The sequence below is a fragment of the Polyodon spathula genome, chromosome 52, assembly GCF_017654505.1.
Source record: "Polyodon spathula isolate WHYD16114869_AA chromosome 52, ASM1765450v1, whole genome shotgun sequence".
Taxonomy (NCBI): Eukaryota; Metazoa; Chordata; class Actinopteri; order Acipenseriformes; family Polyodontidae; genus Polyodon; species Polyodon spathula.
Genome location: NC_054585.1, coordinates 311,901 through 337,608, shown reverse-complemented (window position 1 = coordinate 337,608; position 25,708 = coordinate 311,901). Strand labels below are relative to the sequence as shown.

General features: G+C 39.8%; 1 protein-coding gene across 3 annotated transcripts in view; it reads right to left on the bottom strand.

Moving 5' to 3' along the window:
• The window catches only part of LOC121307074 (cip1-interacting zinc finger protein-like), a 42,323-nt gene extending 18,110 nt beyond the window's left edge, over window positions 1-24,213 (bottom strand). For 2 of the 3 annotated variants that reach the window (XM_041239184.1, XM_041239187.1), the window contains exons 1-9: window positions 24,119-24,213; window positions 23,540-23,666; window positions 19,196-19,320; window positions 10,408-10,592; window positions 4,463-4,583; window positions 2,593-2,680; window positions 2,359-2,459; window positions 2,002-2,072; window positions 1,252-1,419 (exon numbers count right to left, since the gene is read on the bottom strand). In XM_041239184.1, coding sequence (XP_041095118.1) covers window positions 1,252-1,419; window positions 2,002-2,072; window positions 2,359-2,459; window positions 2,593-2,680; window positions 4,463-4,583; window positions 10,408-10,592; window positions 19,196-19,320; window positions 23,540-23,643 — 963 coding nt within the window. In that variant the 5' untranslated portion in view covers window positions 23,644-23,666; window positions 24,119-24,213. Of the gene's footprint in view, window positions 1-1,251; window positions 1,420-2,001; window positions 2,073-2,358; window positions 2,460-2,592; window positions 2,681-4,462; window positions 4,584-10,407; window positions 10,593-19,195; window positions 19,321-23,539; window positions 23,667-24,038 lie in introns of all 3 variants that reach the window. The other variant, XM_041239186.1, reaches the window with a different exon arrangement.
• Window positions 24,214-25,708: the final 1,495 nt, after the last annotated feature.

Sequence of the window (25,708 nt, the reverse complement as noted above, 5' to 3'; positions counted from 1 at the left end):
AGGGGTCACAAATGGAGTTTAGAAAAAGGGGCATTCAGAACAGAAAATAGGAGACACTTTTTTACACAGAGAATTGTGAGGGTCTTATGTTCTTAAAACCAAGTCCCAGGTGAGGTCTGTATTGGGGTCGGCCAGTTATGACCAAACATTCATCCCAGAGTATGCCACAGTGGTCAATCCCTTAGTCGACCTCACTAAAAAGATGACTCCACATTTGATTAAATGGTCAGGAGAATGTCAGGGGGTGTTTGACACTATCAAGCAGAGACTTTGCCAGGCTACCACCCTCATCACACCAGATTTTAACAAGATTCATCCTCCACACCAACGTTTGGATGTTGGTCTGGGGACGGTCTTGTCCCAAAAGGTACATAGAGTAGAACACCCCATCATGTACCTCAGTAAAAACATGCTCCCCCGGGAGCGCAACTAATCCGTGGTTGAAAAGGAGTGTTCGGCCATTAAATGGGCTACTCACTCTTTACAATACTACCTGCCTGGACATTCATTCGATCTCGTCGCAGACCACGCCCCACTCATGTGGTGAAGCACAATGAAGGACAGCAATGCCCGGATAACTTGGTGGTATCTGGCATTGCAGCCCTTCATGTATCATATGATTCACCGTGCAGGGAAAAACCACCAAAATGCAGATTATTTTTCCTGGGAGGGGGGTGTAATGAGAAAAGTACAGCTCCATTCTCATCAGTGGGATATGAGACAGAGAAAGAATGAATCTCACTAACCAAGGGGACGTGGCTAAGCAATCTGTTCCTTTGTTATGGTTGAGAGAGAACCGCTGAAGGAGAATAAAAAGAAGAAGTAACCCTGAGTGTTTAGTGTTGGTTTGTTTTGTCGTTTCTAATTGTACTCATTTATTCTTATTAGACAACACTTCACCAATGTGCACTAATAAATTGTATTTCACCACTCACTCTGGACTTGAGTCGTGTTTTCTCCAGAAAAAAACGAGAAAACCTTTCAATGGCTGAGTGAGACCGATAGGAGCCGAAAAAAACCAAACAAAAAACAGGCACGGATCTGAGCAATACACATAGCCCCTGCATCACAGAGAAAACATGGACATAAGCAAACAAGATAGCTGCGTCCACATCACAGACATTTGCAGAGCTTTTTGAGATGTTATAGTAATAAAATAATGATTTGAATCACATTATTGAGGAGTTTTGTGGAAAAACAAGTGATCAGGACTATTATGAAGAGATACGTGATAAATACAGCGATCCCTACCTGCTGGTTGCAGCAAGTGATGTTGCAGATGTAACAGTAGTATTTGGATGCTGCTTCTGCATCAGTGTCACTGTTCCTGACTGCACTCTCTAGTGACCTTGTGCTGATGGCTCGGCTTTCACTGCTCTGCTGGATCGTCACTTTGAGAGAGCCGCCAGCACCCAGGACCTGGGGGAGAAGGAGGGGGTAGTCATTATTGCTCAGCAAACAACATTAATATGAAGGTAAAATTAGACACTAGGGCTGGAACAAACATCTGAATATTCAAACTGCTTGACCGTATCAAAAAGATATAAATGTATAAGAAACTAATGTTTAAATAAATCTACACATTTTGCAGTACAGAAGTGTGTTTCTCCTTTCTTTAATAGGGTTGTAACTGGTTTATTTTACAGTTAAGAGATTTTTACAATAATATGGTGGAAATTATACTTTTGTTTTTCAGCTAATTAAAAAATGAAAGAACATTTCAAAAATGCGATTGTAAGAGTAATTTAATAAATACTACTGTTCCCTTATACACAGTGCAAACATTTCTTCTTGTTTTAATGTTTATTAAAATCTTAAGCTTAGTATTTATGATGATTGTTTTCATTTACATTTTTAGTTGCATACATTTGGCATCTACATGAACTGGTTAAACGATTTTAAGGTTTAAAAAAAGAATGCCAACGAAGCTTACCCCCATCTACATAACCTATCCCATAGACCCCTTTTCTCTTCCGCATTCCACCTCTCCTCTCCCCTCACCTCAGCAAACTCCACTGCCTCGGGTTCAGCTGCAATTACTCCATCTTCTGTAAGAATGCACTCTGCAGCCACTAGCAGTTTCAGAGGAAACAAGGCATGAGTTAATATAACGCAAAAGAGATAATCTGTGAGGGCTGTTCCAGTACAGGCTTTTGTTTCAAAAGGTTTTACTGTATTCATTTTAATTTAAGTGCAATGTACAGTTCTTTCTAAAGTGGGTCAGGAAAGTGATGTTATCCATTTTCCTTTGGCATGCATCTTACATTTTGTCTTGCAGGTGACATTTCAAGATAGGGGTTGGAAGTAGATAAAGTGTTAAATACTATTACCAAATACATCTGCATAAGCACTTCTCACCTCCTGAATCCCTTTCTCCCTCTTCCTTGGAAGTTTCGTCTTCAGCATTCTGTGCATGCTGCTCATCAGCAACAGACTGCTCCCCTATTTGCTCTTCAGAACTAAAAGATTAAATAACATGAAGCATCAACTTCTATTTGATTTTCTATCTAAATCATAGAACAGTGTAATAACAGTTTTATATGTAACAGGAGATGCGAGAGACCACCAGAGATGCATTGTGTATCACTGTACCTCTCTAGTCTTTGCTTTTTAAATGCTGGTTCCTCCTGGTGTTCTGTTGAAGGCTCAGCCTGGCTCTCTGGATCTGCAGCCCTTTCATCTGTAGGCAGAGAAAACATAACTATGCCTGGGTTCACTCTTTCCATCAAACTCTACAGAAGACAACAGGGGTCAGGCACAGAGAGGTCAAATACAGGTAAAAAGGGTAAGTGCAAGTTGAATGGGATACAGAGAAAAGGAGATTGAGGATGAGTTATAATGGGAATCAGAAAAGGAGACTGAGGATCGGTTTGACTGGGGTTTGGTAGATACAAATGGGATTTGCCTTTAACCTCGGATGCTGCTTTTTTGTAAATGAGCCTTCACACTGCAAGAGCATGAAGTGTCCCAAAAGTGTGCTCCAGGACAGAGCTGAGTTCCATTCCGTATAAAGGTTTCCCATAATTAAAGCATACCAAAGTGTAACAAAGCACAGTGCAAGCATGGTAAATCATAGGGAAGAACAGTAAAGCATATTAAAAAACATGGCACACAATGGTAAACCATGGTGGAAAACTGAAAAATTACCACACAGATTTAGTGTGGTTAACTTTTAATATGGGTCCCATTGATATTTTTAAAGGTATAGCTTAAGTTGTGTTGTTTTAAGTAAAAGACAATATTCACACAATTATACTTTTTAATTGTTCCTTCCTTCCTTCCTTCCTTAAAAACTGCTGATCTAGTCTGTGTTACAGATATCTAGGGCAGACAACTAGAACTGAAGAGCAGCTCCTGAACAGCTCCATCTAGTCTCTCTCTATGTGTAGAGTAGGTGGGGCTGAGCAGAGTCTACATTGGAGGAGCAACAGAATCCAGACCCACTCGACATGATTTCAAATTCCATCAAATAGTAAAAGGAGGGTAAATGTAAAACAAAGCATTAACATTACACGAAGCTACTTACAGGGAGTAAGGGATGAATGAGAGAGAGAGAGAGACCGAGTAAGCAGCACTGTAAAGCACAGAGAGCTATGGTAAAAAGCATGGGGGGGGGGGGGGGGGGGGGGCGACTGCAAAATTACTGTGGTAAACCTTTATAAGGGATTAGTAAAACAAAAAAATATTTTACCAAGTATAAACACATTACATACAGGTCACCACGATCTGCTTCCAACAGGGCACCAACACAATAGGGTGGGGTGTCAGTGGATGATTTGCTAGCACCGATTCAAGATAACATATTTCTGCAGATACAGCCTTTAGCACTAGAAGCCCTGTGGCAGTCATTTTGGTGCTTTCTGGTTTTAAAATGTAATTTTCTCTAGTTGTGTAACACAAATGGGGCTGTGCGTTCACATACCTTTCTGTCCGTATGTATTTAATATTCTCAAGGCATGAAACGTGGGAGATAAAGGAGAAATAAAGGAGATATGTTACATTATACCTAAAAGCCCCGGGTGCAGTCACATTGATTGCCACACAGAAAACAATCATACTGTGATTATAAGAACGGCATTCTACTTTATTATTTTTATTTACTAGACTGCAATGTGCTTAGCTGTAACTGGATTAGTCTCTACTCTCTGCCCGAGTGAATGAATGATAGTCTGTTGTTTTTCAAAGGCTAGCACCTGCTTGCCAGCTGTGCTGTTTTGGTCAGTCAGTTAGTATAGGGACTAGTGAAAATAAATACCAGAGACCATGGAGTTTTACAATGCAAGAAAATATGGAGTTGATGTTTTGGATTTTAGACTGCTGCAGGGCTTTTAAGTATGAGTTTATCTCCTAGTGTTTGCCAAAGAGTAGTTTAATCAAATCTATGGATGCCTCCAATGGATGCAAAACAGAAATAGTGGTTCAGAACAGTCCCTCCTAAAGCTAACTTCACAGCAGCAGGTACCTCGGTTTGCAGCTCTCTCGCTCTGCTCTCCCTCGGCTCCCCCTTCCTGCCTTGCATCACTGGCTCTGGCCTGGATCCTCAGATCCATCTCCCTCTTTCGGTCATGAGCTCTCGCAAAATCCTAGAGTCAATCAAACAGACACAATGTTAATTCAAATCTTAAAACTAGCTATCAGTCCAGGTACTGTGGATCCCTTGACCAGATAAGATGGCGTCTTTTACACACCACAGTGGTTTACATGAATCCTGCATACTCTTCAGCAAAAACTTCCTGCTTTTACTGCCACTCATACTGAAGCAAGCAATTATGTACCATACACCCCCCCCCCCGCCACAGCTGTAACTGCAAAATCAGTGTAAGGAAAAAGATGATGATCATAACACATCAACAGTATGTGCAGAACAGTAAGAACCAGCAATGAAATGTTGAATGACAACAAATTCAAAAATTGAAGCGTGTATGCGGTTACAGAACTTTATTAAGAAGCGCATTACCAGGGTTCTCCCCAGGCAGTTTCAGCTGGGCAGGCCGCCCGGATAAGTGACTGTTGCCACTAGGAATGTCACTGTATCAAATTGACGGTAAGGTAACCGTCAAAAAATATACCAAGGTTATCGTCATACCGCAGTGCAATGCAATTTTTTGTAATCCCTTTTTTTAACAAGAAAATTATGTTTATCAGTTTGGATGGCATCCTATTAGTTAAGAGAAGCAAAGTGTTACCTAGTAATAGCCAATCGAGTGCATTTTAAGAAATGCAGTGCCCGCCCACTGATCTCTCAGCAGAGTGCAAAGCTTAATGATGATTTAATGAGAAGACAGCTCCTGCAAATTATTATTATTTTTTTGACTGCATGTTAACAGCAACAAACACAAAGGAAAGAAGTTAAGGTGGTATGACACCGTTGCAGTTAAGCAGCATTTTTTTTTTTTAAATGGGAATAAAATTGTATTATTTTTTTAATACATAAAGCCAAAATCCCTAGAACACAACGAACTCAAGGAAACAGCAACATCTTTACAATACCATTTAAAATAAAAACAATGCAAATGTCTGTAGCATCTTAAGACTTAGTTATACAGTAGTAAACAGATGTTTTGATCATCTGCATTGGTGTGTGCTTACTGCATTTCTCTTGACCAATACGATAGATAATAGCTACTACTGTTATTTCTTTGGTGTGGTAAATTAATAGGAAGGCAGTGAATAAGGTACAGTGCCTATTCTTGCTGCTATTTGAGTATTTGTGTTTCATTTACTGACAATCACATTTGCTAGTGATCATTGTTTAGTAGGGCGGTTTATATTAAATATGATGTCACTTTTTTATAGCCTATTTATAGCATGATAATCTCATGCATGGCAGTTTTCAGAACTTGAGATGTCAGTGTCCATTAGATCTAATGAACACAGTGGCTCACCGATGGACAAACGGTGAATACAAAAACGCGTCCATATCAACTTTAACCGGGTGATATATGTTATGATCATCATCTTTTTCCTCACACTGATTTTGCAGTTACAGCTGTGGCGGGAGGGGGGGTGTATGGTACATACATAAGAACATAAGAAAGTTTACAAACGAGAGGAGGCCATTCGGCCCATCTTGCTCGTTTGGTTGTTAGTAGCTTATTGATCCCAAAATCTCATCAAGCAGCTTCTTGAAGGATCCCAGGGTGTCAGCTTCAACAACATTACTGGGGAGTTGATTCCAGACTCTCACAATTCTCTGTGTAAAAAAGTGTCTCCTATTTTCTGTTCTGAATGCCCCTTTTTCTAATTTGTGACCCCTGGTCCTTGTTTCTTTTTTCAGGCTGAAAAAGTCCCTTGGGTCGACACTGTCAATACCTTTTAGAATTTTGAATGCTTGAATTAGGTCGCCACGTAGTCTTCTTTGTTCAAGACTGAACAGATTCAATTCTTTTAGCCTGTCTGCATATGACATGCCTTTTAAGCCCGGAATAATTCTGGTCGCTCTTCTTTGCACTCTTTCTAGAGCAGCAATATCTTTTTTATAGCGAGGTGACCAGAACTGAACACAATATTCAAGATGAGGTCTTACTAGTGCATTGTACAGTTTTAACATTACTTCCCTTGATTTAAATTCAACACTTTTCACAATGTATCCGAGCATCTTGTTAGCCTTTTTTATAGCTTCCCCACATTGTCTAGATGAAGACATTTCTGAGTCAACAAAAACTCCTAGGTCTTTTTCATAGATTCCTTCTCCAATTTCAGTATCTCCCATATGATATTTATAATGTACATTTTTATTTCCTGCGTGCAGTACCTTACACTTTTCTCTATTAAATGTCATTTGCCATGTGTCTGCCCAGTTCTGAATCTTGTCTAGATCATTTTGAATGACCTTTGCTGCTGCAACAGTGTTTGCCACACGTCTGATTTTTGTGTCGTCTCCAAATTTAACAAGTTTGCTTACTATACCAGAATCTAAATCATTAATGCTTGCTTCAGTATGAGTGGCAGTAAAAGCAGGAAGTTTTTCATAGAAAAATGGTTGCAGTTTCAAAACCGTGGCAGTTTATACTGCGGTTTCCGTAAAACCGGTATACCGTGACACCCTTGTCGCCGCCCAGCTGAACAACCCCTACGCGCCTGTCTTAAAGATGTGAGGTTTTGCATAGAAATCTGGAAATGTTATGGTTTGATTTATATGGAATTCAGTTACCACCTTTGGTAAGAATTGAGGATTAATCCTGCACACAATCTTGTTTTAGGACTGAAAATATGGCACGTCAATAACCAGAGCCTGGCGCTCGCTTACCCTTGCCGATGTCACTGCCATCAAGAACGCCATTTTTCATGTCAGATTCCTCATGTCACAAGTTGCCAAGATGTTTACCACTTGTTCAGATACCCCCCTATCCCTCAATTATTACCGTTGAATCTCCTAGCAGCAAGTTGTAGAAGTGCTGGATTGTGGTGTAATAACCTCCCCCTGTTCTGAGATAACAGGTCAGGGTTTAGTGAAAAGTGCATGGGTCTTGTCTCGGTTAGTTGTAGAATCTCTGAGAACCAATACCTCTTGGGCCGGTAGCGGGCTACTAATTTGAGACTAGCTCTGTCTCTTCTTACCTTCCTGAGTACTTCTGGGATTAGAGGTAAGGGCGGGTATGTGTACATCAGGTAGTTTGACCATGAAATAGACAGAACGTCTGTTGCTACTGCTGCATCCTGGTGAACAAGGGAGCAAGAGAGGCAGCTGGGTATTTTCTGCTGTTGCAAACTGTTCTATTTTTGGGTGACCTAGTTCAATGGATACCCACTCTAGGATGTTAAATCCTCTACTCATGGGGTGCCATTACCCTGCTGAATATGTCTGCCACGCCACTGTAGAGTCCTGGTAGATAAGTTGCCTTTATAGAGATGTCCCATGTTCTGCACCAGTTCCAGATGCTCATGGCTAGAGTCCACAGGTCCCATAATCCTGTCTCCCTGATGGTTTATGTACTTTACTGCTCTGGTGTTGTCTGTGAGGATCAGTACTGTTTTTTGTTTCAATATTGGGGTGAAGTGCTTTAATGCCAGGGAGAGTGCCAAGAGCTCCAAATCATTTATGTGGCAAGACTTCTGCTTGGGTGACCAGGTGCCTTGGACCTGAGTGTCTGCCAGGTGTGCTCCCCACCCCAACAGGGAGGTGTCTGTATATAGATGGAGAGTAGGTGGATGTGGAGTTAGCGGCACCCCCATGGATACCCGAGGTGAAAGCTGCCACCATCTGGCTTCTGTGGCTGCCCCTGGGGATGCACTGGAAGTCTGGCAGCGTGTGGTTCCAAGAAGAAAGGAGACACCTCTGCATGTGTCTCATATGTAACGCCGTGTCTCTTACAAGTAAGACTGATGCTGATATGTGCCCCAGAAACTGCCGATAGGAATGTGCTGTTATTCTGGCTCCTATTTAGAAATGTTTTGCGATGCGTCGGATTATAGAAGCTCTTTCCTCTGTGAGGAAAACTCTTGCTACCATTGTATCAAACTGAGAGACTGTGTTGGGGTTAGAGACAGCTTCTCTTGTTGACCAGTAAGCCCAAATCTTGAAAAAGGCGGAGTACCTTGTCTTTGTGTTCCAAAGCCTTTTCTCTGGAAAGAGCTCTTACCAGCCAGTCGTCTATGTATGGACAGACGTGACTGCCCATGCCCCGGAGATGTGCAGTTACACAGCCATCTCCTCGGTAAACACCCTGGGGGCAGTGAATATCTAATCTACCCTGGGCAGACATGGTGCAGAAGTTGCAGATCTTTGTCAAACAGCCTTAACAGGCCTCCAGAACACCTCATGGAAGGGGAACCCTTCAAAGGCTTTTTATCCCTTCCATCCAAGATGCTAAGGAAGTCATCCTGATCTGCACAGGACAGGGTTTGTACTTTTTTGAGAGAATGAAATCCTTCTCAGTACGGCACCTGCATCTGTGTATATGGGAGAGGGGCCGTCTTTATACTCAAAGACCTCCTTCTCGGGGGCGGAGTCAATGATGTCATCTTCTCCTAGGGTGGGGGCACCTGGAAAGTTTTGCTCCTGTGTACTTCCGGGTGCAACAGTACCAGAACTTGCTGTATAACCTACAGGCTGTAAAGGATGAGACTTCTTTGACTGCTCATATTCCTTTAGCCATTGAAAAAAAGATCTTTAGGCACTGGTAGCTGCAGAGGGGATGGTTGAGCCCTGGCTGCTGGAGCCTCCGTAATGTGGTCGCTGATTTCGCCGATTTGTCTCTCCCTGCTGCTGCGGGAGTGTGTGGATTTTCTCGTTCGTTTTCTGGGAGGAGAAAAACCTGGACCCTGTTGTTCCCTGCGGCTGCCTTCTCTTTTAGAAGTAGAGGGTGCAGAACGACCTTTATCAGATCGGTGGACCACCAAAGGGGAAGGAGCTTCCTTGTGAGTTAGAGTGACTGACATGTCTACACACCTTAAACAAAATTGTGTTAGAAGATGGAGAAAGTGAGGAAGCACACTTAAAACAGATGGAAGGCATTGAAGCAGAAAATGGAGAAAAGGGGAAGAGAAAAAAAATACTAACCGTATAACATTTTTTCCCGAACAAAAATAACAAAGCACAACGCATGTTAGTCCTTACCCAAGCAATGCAGGAGAAATTTGGACGACCTGACTTGGATACGAGGTGGGGGTTTTATGGAGGAGGAGCATGTGTTTGGCGCAATGAGGACTACAAAAAGGATCTCTGGGAAAGATCTGGTTCTTTCTCCTGACCCAAGCGACATGGGGACCAGAAGTTCACGTTGTGTGGAGTTCATCAGACGATGCACATCACTTTTCCCTTTCCAGCCATGCTTGCTGTTGTAGTCAATGCTGTTTTTTCAAACTGTAAACCTGACACTGCGTACATGGATTAAATTGCCAATGTACACTACAGGAGTAAACGCTCAGTAACGAGGTGCAAACAGCTGACTGATCGATCTGTCAAGCTTTACTACAGCAAAGTGCTGTCTTTTTTTATTGAAATATATGTGAATGGCAAGGCAACAAGGTGAAAACAGCCAATTGGTGGATTAGTAAAAGCGATTACTACAGTATAAGCAGTGCGTTTGTTATTTAAATCTATGTGAACAGTACATAATGAGATCCAGACAGCTGAGTTTGCCCAAAATATACGGCGTGCGTAACATGGTATAAACTATGCCTTTGTTATTGAAATCAACGGGAATGGCAAATTGTGCCTGCAATAACCCTGAACGGTGTAAGTGGTGGATACTATATATATGCAAATATGTAAGCGTGACATACAGATGTACAGACTGAAAGACAACCCCCTGTATCCCCAGAATATTACTTACGCTAAAAATATCAAATTTCGTGACTATTTGACAACCAGTTGCCCAGATACATGGAAAAATGTTTGAAATCAACATTACGTACAACTACCTCCACTACATCCCCATTCGCAGGGGAATAATACACCCTCACCTTGCTGAAGTTCCTGTTGTGTGGGTGGTAGTGGTGACCAGGAAAGCCCATACGTGGGGTCTTCATGGAGACTCCCATGGGAGCTGGTCCTAGAAGAGACGGTCCTGCCCCAGTTGGGAAGAACTGCTGGAACTGCTGGAACTGTTGGAACTGCTGACCGTTGACGGCAAAACCGCGCAGGTTTCCTGGAAAACAGGGCACAGAGGACGGGTGAGCAGGGCTGGTAAAACAGCGCACAGCACCAAAGACAAGTTCAACAGGGGTCATTGAGGTTCGGAAAGTCATAATGTCAATATAATGAATCTAAAAACTGTTTTATACATTGACGCTAGTAACTAACTTCACAAGCTCAAAGATTCCTGCATTCTAGACAGACAATTAACATGAATTATCCACCACAAACACATTCATGCATAAAAACTTTTTTTTTTTTTAAACTGATGTGTAAAATTATTTTTAGACAAATACAACATTTTAAAAAGTCCTGCGTAAAACTTCCTTCATGTGGCAATATATATATATACATACATATATATATATACATACATACATATATATATACACACACACACACACACACACACATTATATATATATATATATATATATATATATATATATATATATATATATATATATATATATATATACTATTTTTGTGGACTGTAAGTTATTAATGTATGTGTGCATGATATGTACTCTACCAGCGAATTATGAGCTGGCAGATTGAGGGAAGAGACTAGAGTCTTCAATCCACAACAGCGACCCTTAACTTGCCAGTTTAGTACAATTGTATGATATTAGTTTGTAACTTCATTTATTTAAACAATTTGAGGTATCCTCTATGGAGGAACAGTAACTTCAAACTCTTCTGAACATGTAGCAGAAAATAAATCAGGAGGTTGAGCTTTCCCTTAGCAATGATTTAATTATTGAATGTACTTAGTGTAATACATTGTTGGACAAAACAGTGCAACTACTGCATTACCATTGTATGCAGTGTATGATGGTTTGAATTGTTCTTGAGGGATAAGTGAGCATTCTGCAACGCTTAAAGGATACCTATAGTGGTAATGACTATAGAATAACTTCACTAGAAAACATGTGTCTGAAAACTTGACAATTTAAATCCTGTGCTTGGCCACTTTACAATATAAAAACATTAAAACAACTTTAAGCTTCTATGCATTGGGTCTCTCATATGGCGCACAGGATATGACGTTGTGTCGTTGATTTCTCTATTTCCAAACACTGCTAGTCTATAGCTGCAGCTAACACAACTATCTGAGATGGCATTTATCGTATTATGGATGACAAAAGTAAAATAGAAGGGTTTATATGAACCGTTGAGGCCTGACTGCCCCAGTTTAACTTTGTCAGGTAGCGATAGTGAATATTCAGACAAGGATAAGAGGACGAGTCTGTAACCAGTCTAATCCAAACAAAAAAAAAAAGCCAACGAAGGCAGCTCCAAATACTTGGTGCACTTTTAAATGTGTTTCATGGAAACATTGCTGCAATTACTTTTGTCTATGTGTCAAATATTATTATAAAAAAACCTCCATACCATGCACATTTAAAGAAAAATCATTCTAGATTTGTACTTCAAGGCACACAGCCTACACAGAGAAAAACACTGTGTATTGTAACTGGTCGAGGTACATTTATTACTATTATTATCATCAGTAGTAGCCGCTTACAGCCCTATACATGGGCGTCCACTGAGTTAAGGGGCAAGGTGTTTAAAAGTAGTCGGGTAACGTGGTTTTACATAATAATTCTTCTACGTAATTTTATTTAAAGAAGATGCTCAGAAATCGTATCCTGCAAAGAAGTAAATTACCAAAAAAAAGAAAAAAACACAGTGGAGCTCTCAGAGAGTAGCTCATACCCAAACGGCAATGAACAGTGGAGCTCTCAGAGAGTAGCTCATACCCAAACGGCAATGAACAGTGGAGCTCTCAGAGAGTAGCTCATACCCAAACGGCAATGAACAGTGGAGCTCTCAGAAAGTAGCTCATACCCAAACGGCAATGAACAGTGGAGCTCTCAGAGAGTAGCTCATACCCAAACGGCAATGAACAGTGGAGCTCTCAGAGAGTAGCTCATACCCAAACGGCAATGAACAGTGGAGCTCTCAGAGAGTAGCTCATACCCAAACGGCAATGAACAGTGGAGCTCTCAGAGAGTAGCTCATACCCAAACGGCAATGAACAGTGGAGCTCTCAGAGAGTAGCTCATACCCAAACGGCAATGAACAGTGGAGCTCTCAGAGAGTAGCTCATACCCAAACGGCAATGAACAGTGGAGCTCTCAGAGAGTAGCTCATACCCAAACGGCAATGAACAGTGGTAACCCTATAGCCTCCAAATTGACTCTGATTATCAAATTTAGACGCGTGAACGTCAAGTACAGAGTAACATTATTTAATCTAATTAGTAATAAGATACCTTACTGGTCCGGGTTTCTTTGCGCTCCTGGCTGTTTGAAAGTTTGAGTTCTTTAACGTGGCACTGCCTTTCTCTTCCTGTAGTCCGCACATTGAACGCGCAACTTATTTCCCACCAGCAAAAAAAAACAAAAAATGATCTCATCACCCTAACAGATGACCTCTGTACTTTTGCGTACCACTAACATAGAGTTAAGGTAGGGCTAAGGAAAGGGTTTAAAAATAAATAACGGAGGGAGCTCCCGAGTGGTGCATCCGGTAAAGGCACTCTGCATGGAGTGCAGCATGCGCCCTACAGCCTGGACGTTTCCAGGCCAGACTAGTCCACTGCCGACCGTGGACGGGAATTCCCAGGTGGTGGTGCACAATTGGCCCCTCCCCACCTGGGGACACGGAGGGCTTAGGTTGGCCAGTGTGTCCTCAGTTCACCGTGCAACAGCGACCCCTGTGGTCTGGCCGCGTGTCTGAAGGCTTGCCTGTAAGCTGTGTTTTCCTCCGACGCTGTAGCTCTGAGGTAACTGCATGGTGGGCCTGCAGTGTGAAAAAGAAGCGGTCAGCTGACAGAACATGCTTCGGAGGACAGCGCGTTTTCGTCTTTGTCGCTCCTGAGTCAGTGCAGGGGTTGTAGCGATGAGCTGAACCTAAAAATAACCGTCTATTCCAAATTGGGAAAAAATGAAAAATACAATTGCTAACTACTAAATTAAAAAAAAAAAAAGAAAAAAACCCAGCTAGATTTTCTCACTGTTTATTATTTAAGGATGTTTAATTAAACTATTAACAATTAAGATTGCATGTTCACTTCATTAATCTGAAATAGTTACATTGGAAACATAATATAAAAATGTTGATACAATAAGTAAAAGCAGATGTTATGGTTGTAAACGCAGATTTTGAGATGGCATGCTTTTAACAAATGCGCATCTTTAAAGGCTAGCGCGACCTCTGCATCTCTAAATGGTCAAGCAAGTTAGTTGCGTTACCAGAGTATCCCAAACATTAATGTCTTTACTTTCTTTCTTGCCGTCTTACTTTAGAAAATAATTGCCAAACATTGGAAGGCATTGTAGTTCGGTCGACACAGTATATGTAATTGTAGCAGAATCCTCTTAACTTGCTCTGTTACTTTCTCCTGCCTGCACAGATCCAATCCCATCAGTAAACAAGCAAAAAGGGGCGAGGCAGGGGAAGAAGGTGAGCTCAATCGCATACAGATTCAGAGTCAGACCTGAGGGGAGCAGAGAAGCTCTGTGCTTAAGACAACCATTAAATGTATTTATCTAAATGCTAGAAGTATCAGAAACAAAATTCTAGAACTTGACGCTACTGCACTAACAGGTAACTATGATGTGATAGGTGTTACAGAAACTTGGTTGTCTGAGAGTGATGGGGACGAATATAATATTTGTGGGTATTCACTGTATAGGAAAGACAGGCAGGACAGAAGAGGAGGAGGGGTAGCGCTATACATAAGAAACAGTCTTGAAGCCCAGGTGTTAAACCTGGACAAAGAAAATAAAGCCGAATCAATATGGGGCAGAATAACAGACAAAAATTCAAAGGGCATAATAATAGGAGCATGCTATAGACCGCCAGATTCAGACGGTGAGCAAAATAATCTGTTATACAATGACATTAGAAATGCGTGTAGCAAAGGAGAAGCCATACTAATGGGGGATTTCAACTTCCCCCACATAAAATGGGAAAACCCAGTGGGTAGCGCGAAGGATGAAATAGAAATGGTGGAAATGACAAATGACTGCTTCCTAACACAATTTGTCAAGGCACCGACTAGAGGGGAGGCATGCCTTGATTTAGTCTTTTCAAATAACGAAGATAGAATAACTAAAACAGAGGTCAGAGAACCACTGGCAAACACAACATGGTCTCATTTGAAGTGTTTTTTAAATCCCCAAAAGTAATGACTAAAGCTAAGGTTTACAATTTTAGAAAAGCAATCTATGAAGGTATGAAACAGAGACTAACAGAAGTAGATTGGAGTAAAATAGAGAAAACACCCACAAAAGAAGGATGGTTGTTCTTCAAAAATGTAGTACTAGAGGCGCAAAACAATTATATCTGTAGACATATATTTGACATATATTAGACATTAGACATATATTTGTAGACAAATCTAAATGTAAAACTAAATTGCCAAAATGGTTTAATAGATCAATTAAAAAAAATATTCAGCGAAAAAAGGCACTTTACAGAGCATTAAAAAAGGACCAAAAAGAAAGTACACAGAAAGAGTACACAGAACTGCAAACGCAAGTCAAAAAGGAAGTTAGAAAGGCAAAGAGAGAAATAGAAATGAACATTGCTAAGGGAGCTAAAACCAATTCCAAAATGTTCTTCCAATATTACAACAGCAAGCGAACATTCAAAGAGGAGATTAAATGTTTAAGAGATACAAATGGCAAAATCGTAGAGGAAGAAAAAAAATAGCAAATATATTAAATGATTACTTTTCACAAGTTTTTACAAAGGAAGATACTGACAACATGCCCCACATGTCATCCAGTTCCTATCCAGTTTTAAATAACTTTAGCATAACTGAGGCAGAAGTGTTAAAGGGACTAGGAGCTCTTAAAATAAACAAATCCCCTGGGCCGGATGAGATCCTCCCAGTAGTACTCAAAGAAATGAAAGACGTCATTTACAAACCGCTAACCAATATCATGCAGCAGTCTCTTGACACAGGGGTGGTACCGACAGACTGGAAAATTGCAAACGTAATACCGATCCACAAAAAGGGAAACAAAACTGAACCAGGTAACTACAGACCAGTAAGCCTGACTTCTATTATATGCAAACTTATGGAAACTATAATAAGATCCAAAATAGAAAATTACCTATATGGTAACAGGGTCCTGGGAGACAGTCAACATGGTTTTAGGAAAGGGAGATCGTGTCTAACTAACTTGCTTGATTTTTTTGAGGATGCAACATCGATAATGGATAATTGCAAAGCATATGACATGGTTTATTTAGATTTCCAGAAAGCTTTTGACAAAGTCCCGCACAAAAGATTAATTCTCAAACTGAACGCAGTTGGGATTCAAGGAAACACATGTACATGGATTAGGGAGTGGTTAACATGTAGAAAACAGAAAGTACTGATTAGAGGAAAAACCTCAGAATGGAGTGTGGTAACAAGCGGTGTACCACAGGGATCAGTATTAGGTCCTCTGCTATTCCTAATCTACATTAATGATTTAGATTCTGGTATAGTAAGCAAACTTGTTAAATTTGCAGACGACACAAAAGTAGGAGGAGTGGCAAACACTGTTGCAGCAGCAAAGGTCATTCAAAATGATCTAGACAAGATTCAGAACTGGGCAGACACATGGCAAATGACATTTAATAGAGAAAAGTGTAAGGTACTGCACGCAGGAAATAAAAATGTACATTATAAATATCATATGGGAGATACTGAAATTGGAGAAGGAATCTATGAAAAAGACCTAGGAGTTTTTGTTGACTCAGAAATGTCTTCATCTAGACAATGTGGGGAAGCTATAAAAAAAGGCTAACAAGATGCTCGGATACATTGTGAAAAGTGTTGAATTTAAATCAAGGGAAGTAATGTTAAAACTGTACAATGCACTAGTAAGACCTCATCTTGAATATTGTGTTCAGTTCTGGTCACCTCGCTATAAAAAAGATATTGCTGCTCTAGAAAGAGTGCAAATAAGAGCGACCAGAATTATTCCGGGCTTAAAAGGCATGTCATATGCAGACAGGCTAAAAGAACTGAATCTGTTCAGTCTTGAACAAAGAAGACTACGTGGCAACCTAATTCAAGCATTCAAAATTCTAAAAGGTATTGACAGTGTCGACCCAAGGGACTTTTTCAGCCTGAAAAAAGAAACAAGGACCAGGGGTCACAAATGGAGTTTAGACAAAGGGGCATTCAGAACAGAAAATAGGCACTTTTTTACACAGAGAATTGTGAGGGTCTGGAATCAACTCCCCAGTAATGTTGTTGAAGCTGACACCCTGGGATCCTTCAAGAAGCTGCTTGATGAGATTTTGGGATCAATAAGCTACTAACAACCAAACGAGCAAGATGGGCCGAATGGCCTCCTCTCGTTTGTAAACTTTCTTATGTTCTTATGTTCTTAATGCAAAAAAGAACTGCAGATTACAAATGTAATTAAAAAAAATAAAAAGCTTCCCTTTGCTAAAGCCTTTACACAAAAACGAACCACAGGCTTAATTATAGATATTTGTCAAATGATACGATGGATCGCCTCAGCCTTAAGATTGGGTTATTTTATATGCATTCTGAGAGCCAAAAAGGTCAAAGGTCAAATTTCAGGGTAATGCATTTTAACAAGACCAATATCTACTTACATATTTGTCTTAACCAATTTTCTCTGACTGTACACTGAATTTTGTTTATGTGAACTTTAGCAAAGACATACTTTGCATAAAATAAAGGCTTTCTTTAGCCTTCCATGGCATACAGAAAAAAATATGGTGTCCTTTCAATTTTACAGCTTTAAAACATTTCTTTACATCTATTCTTTGAAACAAAACAAAACAAAAAATGACAAATATCGGTATAATAAATTATATGCAGTAAAAAGCACTTGTGAGTAAGGGTCAGTCAGCATGCAGATTTCCTACTAGAAATTAGTTTTTAGGAATTTAGAAATGTTCTCTACATCTGTGTGCTGCACAGTTACTCTGTGTTAAGCAGTGTCAGCCCATTCTGTCCATTTTTAACCACCTTTTACACTTACAGGCAGCACATTTCATGTTGACATCGTAGCAGGATTTCTGAGAACTGCCTGCTGTAGAGTGGTGGGTTCACTGCTGGTACATGTGTGATCGAGGACGTTTTTCTAAACAGAATCTGATATAAAAAAAACACCTAGATGGAAAATTTCCTTTCACTCTGAGTGCTGCCATTGTCTTCATGCACGCTGTCAGAACTGCCGTAAATAATACAAAACATGACGCAAAACGTATGCAAATTACCAAAATGGTAATAATTCATCACGCACACATGACCTTTCCTTAGCCCTACCTTAAATTAACATAATATTCTTCTTGGGAGTTTACTCAACACCATCTGTGTTTTTGTTTTTAACTGTAACTCCCCTTATAAAATGACCCCGAGCACTATTTAATGTGTTTGGTTTCTGAATTAAAACAGGAGAAACTGTTAGTTGTGAAATTAATTCGTAAAGGAGAGGCGAAAAGCCCTAATACTTGTGTGTGTGTGTGTGTACAACTTGGAACCAAAAACAAAAGTAAACAGAAAGAGTTCTTGGAACTGCAACACAAGTCAAAAAGGAAGTTGGAAAGGCCAAGAGAGAGATAGAAATTAACATTGCTAAGGGGGCTAAAACCAATTCCAAAATGTTTTTCCAATATTATAACAGCAAGAAAACATTCAAAAGAGAAAAAGTATTGTCTAAGAGATACAAATGGCAAAATCATAGCAAAGAAAAAAACTTTTGTCTGCTGGTTTTCATTCCAACCCTTTGCTGTGTGACATTTTCTTCTTCTTGTGGGCAAATATTGTTGGCATTGCATCAGGTTTTAGCCTCGTCTTGAATTCATACCCCAGAAGCTCTGCCTACATATTCCTTTCGTAGCATTCAAGTTCAAAGTGGTCCTCACACATGAAAGAATTTCGACCGAATGGAAAGGTGTCAGTGTATGCCTCACTCTCAAATTACGTAGTGTTTTCTTTTTGCTATGATCACCCGTTCTGAATTAATAGACTTTGGCACACACAATAACTTTGTCTTGTTTTACACTTATTGTTCAAGCACCCCAAAGCTTTGCACTCAGTCATGTCACATGCTATGGGTTTTCACCGCTGTATCCCATAAACCCATGCACGCAACTTTTGATCTATCAGGGAAATCAATGACTTGAAATGACATCGCTGCCTGAAAGGCTCCAATATGTCAGCTGCCAAGTGTTACTTGACCCAGAAAGTGGACAAAGAAATTGAAAAAAAATCGCTAAACACATGCCTTGATAACCAAATCAGTGCAGAAAGAAGCATTTATTGGACACACTGAGCACAAAGAGAGCTTTTTTATTTTTGGGTTCAGGTACCCTTTAAGTCCAGAAGGGAAGATGAAGATGGAAATCTGCAGCAAAGCCTGTTCTCCGAAGAATCATTTGAGCAGTTTGTGCGCTCTTGCATGCCAACTGAACATCTAAAAATCAGCCATCAGAGCTACATAACACAGGCATTTAAAATGTGTACAGCGACAAACAGATATTTTATAAAAATAAAACTGTTACTGTATAGATGTGGTTGAGCAGACTAGGATCCTTATACAAACTAACAAGGCAGATGGACAGTACCTTGCATCTGCTGCATCAGCAGGGCACCCTGAAGCATGGGGTTAGCGCTGAGAAAGGCTGCCTGACTGGCAGAGCAGAGGTTCACCATGCGGGGGGCTGGAGGCTGACGCGGCGGCTGCATCGGCCTGAGATAGAGACAAACCAGAAAGAAAGAATTAGAGAACCATCGACGCCAGAGCTGGGAGAAAATCCAAACTAAACAACTTTACTGCCCTCTGCACATGTCCCACTATCCTTGTACTGTGCTAAACTGTAACTACTAAATGTCTGGGGTCAAAAGACATAAATCTCCCATGCAGGCTTCTCTTGAGAGCCTTCTGTAAACAATGGCAAAGAAAAGGTCATTCTTGCAGGAACTGGATATAGCTGGTGTGTATGATTTGTTCAGCTTTACTGAAATAAGTATTGTAAAAAGCTATTATGTAGTCAACATTTGTATTAGCTGTGTAACAGGACTGTCATGTGTTTTTCAGCAAAGACAATCAGATAGAGTCGCCTATCACATTGCTTGTCTGTCGCCACTGGTGTGAAAGGTAGTGTCACAGCAAAAGTACCATTTTAAATCGCAGGACAAATTGCTTTGCGTTCGGAGTGTGGGGTCCTTAAAGGCTGCTACCCACCAGACGTGATGCGACAAGTAAAACTGTGGCTTGATGCGACAATATTAATAGAATCTATACTTTTGGTAAGGATCTTTCACCACAGGCAACACCACGGCGATTGGAGCGATGCAAGATAAATAGGAATGAATCCTAGTTTTTGCGATTTGTCCTGTGACAACTAGAGAATTAACCAATCAGAGAACAGCTTTAATGCACATGGTCCAGCAGGGTGAAGCAGTATCCAAAATGACGGCGGAAACAATAATACTTAACGTTGAAAAACTACCCAGAGCTTTATGACAAACGTCACCACAATTATAAAGACACAGATTTCAAAGGCAGTACATGGGAGTCCATTTCGAAGGAACTGGATAAGCCTGGTGTGTATGATTTATTGCCATATATGTTGAAATACCTTCAGAGAAGACACTCATAATTGCCACATCATGTTGATGAATATGTACCAGTCTTGCGCATAGTTTTGTCAATAGCAATTTTGAACAGTTATATAGATCTGGCAATTTTCAAACCTATCGCATTGCCTATACTTGTTGTTTCTGAGTGTATGGTCATGTTGCTGCGAAAGTATCTTGTCGCCCAATGAAAAATCACATGATGTCTGGCAGCCTTTAACCCGGGGACACACTGCCCAATAGCGAGGTTATGAGACCACAAGATGGTCTCATTTGAAGTGTTTTTTAAAACCCCAAAAGTAATGACTAAAGCTAAGGTTTACAATTTTAGAAAAGCAAACTATGAAGGTATGAAACAGAGACTAACAGAAGTGGATTGCAGTAAAATAGAGAAAACACCCACAGAAGAAGGATGGTTGTTCTTCAAAAATGTAGTACTAGAGGCGCAAAACAATTACATCCCTAAAGTAGACAAATCTAAATGTAAAACTAAATTGCCAAAATGGTTTAATAGATCAATTAAAAAAAATATTCAGCGAAAAAAGGCACTTTACAGAGCATTAAAAAAGGACCAAAAAGAAAGTACACAGAAAGAGTACACAGAACTGCAAACACAAGTCAAAAAGGAAGTTAGAAAGGCCAAGAGAGAAATAGAAATGAACATTGCTAAGGGAGCTAAAACCAATTCCAAAATGTTTTTCCAATATTACAACAGCAAGAGAACATTCAAAGAGGAGATTAAATGTTTAAGAGATACAAATGGCAAAATCGTAGAGGAAGAAAAAAAAATAGCAAATATGTTAAATGATTACTTTTCACAAGTTTTTACAAAGGAAGATACTGACAACATGCCCCACATGTCATCCAGTTCCTATCCAGTTTTAAATAACTTTAGCATAACTGAGGCAGAAGTGTTAAAGGGACTAGGAGCTCTTAAAATAAACAAATCCCCTGGGCCGGATGAGATCCTCCCAGTAGTACTCAAAGAAATGAAAGAAGTAATTTACAAACCGCTAACCAAGATCATGCAGCAGTCTCTTGACACAGGGGTGGTACCGACAGACTGGAAAATTGCAAACGTAATACCGATCCACAAAAAGGGAAACAAAACTGAACCAGGTAACTACAGACCAGTAAGCCTGACTTCTATTATATGCAAACTTATGGAAACTATAATAAGATCCAAAATGGAAAATTACCTATATGGTAACAGGGTACTGGGAGACAGTCAACATGGTTTTAGGAAAGGGAGATCGTGCCTAACTAACTTGCTTGATTTTTTTGAGGATGCAACATCGATAATGGATAATTGCAAAGCATATGACATGGTTTATTTAGATTTCCAGAAAGCTTTTGACAAAGTCCCGCACAAAAGATTAATTCTCAAACTGAACGCAGTTGGGATTCAAGGAAACACATGTACATGGATTAGGGAGTGGTTAACATGTAGAAAACAGAAAGTACTGATTAGAGGAAAAACCTCAGAATGGAGTGTGGTAACCAGCGGTGTACCACAGGGATCAGTATTAGGTCCTCTGCTATTCCTAATCTACATTAATGATTTAGATTCTGGTATAGTAAGCAAACTTGTTAAATTTGCAGACGACACAAAAGTAGGAGGAGTGGCAAACACTGTTGCAGCAGCAAAGGTCATTCAAAATGATCTAGACAAGATTCAGAACTGGGCAGATACATGGCAAATGACATTTAATAGAGAAAAGTGTAAGGTACTGCACGCAGGAAATAAAAATGTACATTATAAATATCATATGGGAGATATTGAAATTGGAGAAGGAATCTATGAAAAAGACCTAGGAGTTTTTGTTGACTCAGAAATGTCTTCATCTAGGCAATGTGGGGAAGCTATAAAAAAGGCTAACAAGATACTCGGATACATTGTGAAAAGTGTTGAATTTAAATCAAGGGAAGTAATGTTAAAACTGTACAATGCACTTGTAAGACCTCATCTTGAATATTGTGTGCAGTTCTGGTCACCTCGCTATAAAAAAGATATTGCTGCTCTAGAAAGAGTGCAAAGAAGAGCGACCAGAATTATTCCGGGCTTAAAAGGCATGTCATATGCAGACAGGCTAAAAGAATTGAATCTGTTCAGTCTTGAACAAAGAAGACTACGTGGCGACCTAATTCAAGCATTCAAAATTCTAAAAGGTATTGACAGTGTCGACCCAAGGGACTTTCTCAGCCTGAAAAAAGAAACAAGGACCAGGGGTCACAAATGGAGTTTAGAAAAAGGGGCATTCAGAACAGAAAATAGGAGACACTTTTTTACACAGAGAATTGTGAGGGTCTGGAATCAACTCCCCAGTAATGTTGTTGAAGCTGACACCCTGGGATCCTTCAAGAAGCTGCTTGATGAGATTTTGGGATCAATAAGCTACTAACAACCAAACGAGCAAGATGGGCCGAATGGCCTCCTCTCGTTTGTAAACTTTCTTATGTTCTTATGTTCTTATGTTCTAATACACACACACACACAAGGTATTCCATTGGTTTGTATATGATGTATACTATGACAACTATTAGACAAAATATTTACACAATACAGTACTTAAACAGGTGGAATAACCATGATTTATTTATAATTAAGAGTTTTCATTAAATTATACCAAATAACATTTTTATTTACAATCAAGGGAAAACATAATACATATTTTGTTGTTCGACACAATATGTTCCCTACAATGTAAATAAAAAACGTGATTAGGTATAATTAAATTAAAACACTATTAATATTAATCGTGGTTGTAGTGGCATTTTTTGTGAAATATTGTATAAATATTTCGTCTAATAGTTAAAAAATACAATATGGGTCTGTGTGCATGTATGAATGTTGGGGGTGTAAGAGAGAGAATACAGGCATGTCTCCAGTCACCTGGGTTTCACTATCACGATGTTGACAGTATTGTCATCGACTTGGCCCACTGCATATGTGACTAGAGAGAACCAGGTTAATTAGTGATCAAAAGCGTATATAAATGAAAAATACGTCAGTCTTACTGAGTAATTAATTAAAACACAAATTGAAAAAAATCTGCACAGCAACAAACACTGACACGTTTGCTTTTTTTTTTTTTTTTTTTTTTTTTTTAACAATTACTAGATCTGCCACTGGTAAAACCAACAGGTCGTGTACATCATCACTCTTCAAACAACAACAAACAAGCACACATTCATATCCAGTGTAGACCTCATAATATTTTATTATTTGTGTACAGCAGTAAGTATATCTCGACCATCCACTGTTTTTTTTTTTAATTCCTGTTAAAGGCCTTGAATCCTGAGGCTGGATTTCGAGCTCTTCGTCTTACCGGCCTCCTTGGTGGTGGTGTTGGTGGTGATGCGGCGGTGGCTGTTGTTGCTGTTGGAATAGATGCTGGAGCTGCCGCAGGTGCTGCTGGTGATGGTTAAACATCTTTGTCTCTGTGCCAAGTTTTCCTTTGAAAAATATTAAAGTGACACGTTTTCAGTATGTTATCCACAATAAAACTGAACACGCAATGTATGTTAGGTATTTAAAATTCTTACTTTTTTAAACGTTTAATTTATTTTACAATTAACCACACAAAACTTAAACCCAGCAGTTTGTTGAATGGCACTTTCTATTAGCCAAACGAACACCCATTTCACAGAAGGCATATATTGAAAACAGTTCAGTAATATCTGATGTCAGGTCTGTATTAAAACTGCACATCAATGACAAACAGCGTTGATTTAAAAACAATACGATTTCCCGTATATGGTAATTGACATACACTTCTTGCTTTATTTTTGTCATGCTTTAATTTTAAACTCGATTAGAGTACATACGTTTAAAGGGCTAAGCTAGGTTAGGTAACCTGCATTTCTCACGCATCGTTATGCATTACATATTTTTAAAATGAACCTACAGCTGCGCCTCTCTTGTTGGTACCTTGTTCCTCAGGCTGCGACTTTGTTTGTAGCTAACAATACTGTAAAGACGACGTTTTCTAAGAGCTACAAACTTGCACACTGCCACCAGGCGGACTGGAGGAGGATTGAAGGCCTCTGGGCAGATGCAGTACACGAGTTTGGTGAGGCTGGTTCGTACTTCTGTCGAAGGTGAATGCGGTACGTCAGGTGCAGACAGCTGTAAAAGCGACGTTGTGGTTCATCCGCCCTCTCAACCAACCGAGAATCTGAAGGGAGACATTTCAGATTTCAGCAGGGGGGCGGGCGACTTAGGCCTCTGGAAGCTCTTGTTTTTTTGTTTGTTTTTTTGCAGATAAAAACTAAAAAATCAGTTTTTTTACGGGAGCATGTTATGTCATTATTCCACATTTTTTTTTTTCTATCAGACGATAACAAAATTACCAACAAAGGACAAAGACAAGTTTTAAAGCTGAGCAACGTGCACCTGTGGTGTGCAGACCCAGTGCCAAATAAAACCTTATCTTTGAGCTTTGACTTCTGAACACACACGAGATAATATGCTGTAGTAGGCTGAGATATTACTGATCCCACAGCCTTGATATATCAAGTCTTAACGCAGATGGCAGTTACACAGTTTGATAAGTTAGTAGAGGTAAATCATTTTGTTTTATAAAATAAACTATACTTACCCCTGCAGTGATTGTTTTTGTAAACTTCTTATCATGTCCCAAATTAAAGCATTTGTGTTCATCCATGTCTCACCCCTCCCTTTAGATAAGTAATTTAATTTGTTTTTAAATGTATTCTTTTGTATACTGTTGGCTGTAAAAAATAACCACTGCAACCACTGTATTAGTTTTATTGATATTGCCTTGTAATGCATGTTTTACTTATCAGTACTAACTAGCAGTAACACAGGGCAGTGGGGTCCAGTAATTTGTGTTGGTTGAAGGGTGTCACAGTACCGCAGAGTTTGAGAAGCGCTGCTGTAGAGCAGCTGTTTTTTGCCAGGTTTAAAAAGTTCTCCTGATAACACATGTTTTTTTTTGTTTTGTTTTGTTTTTCAGATGAGACTCAAGTTCATTAGACCACAGTACAGTTTATATTACATTTACAAATAATTATCTCAAATGGAAGTTTTGGAAATTATTAAGACATATGTTTTTCTGTTTAGTTTTGTTTATTTTTTGTTGAGTGTCCAGTTTGTTTGTCTTGTCTATCTTTTAGGTTACATGTATTGTAAGGGGAACGGGTCACGTCGTTAGTTAGTATGGGAAAGGGGAGTGAATAAGTGTGTAAATGCATGCTGCTGCTGTCCGGGGATGCACTGGCTAAGCCCATGCTTCATCTCTCCCAGTTAGCAGCGGGAAAAAGGGGAGCTGCAGAGTATGGGCTTGATTGGTTGAGCTGGACAGCAAATGAGGAGAGGGTATATAAGAGGGTTCATGAGCCTGTAGGGGAAGATAGATCCAGTGAGAGTCTGTAGCGAAAGCGAGAGAGTGAGATCATAAGAGTTTATTATTTTTGGTGACGTGATTTCTGGCCCCAAACAGGAATTCTCTGTTGGTAACGCAATAAATCTTGGA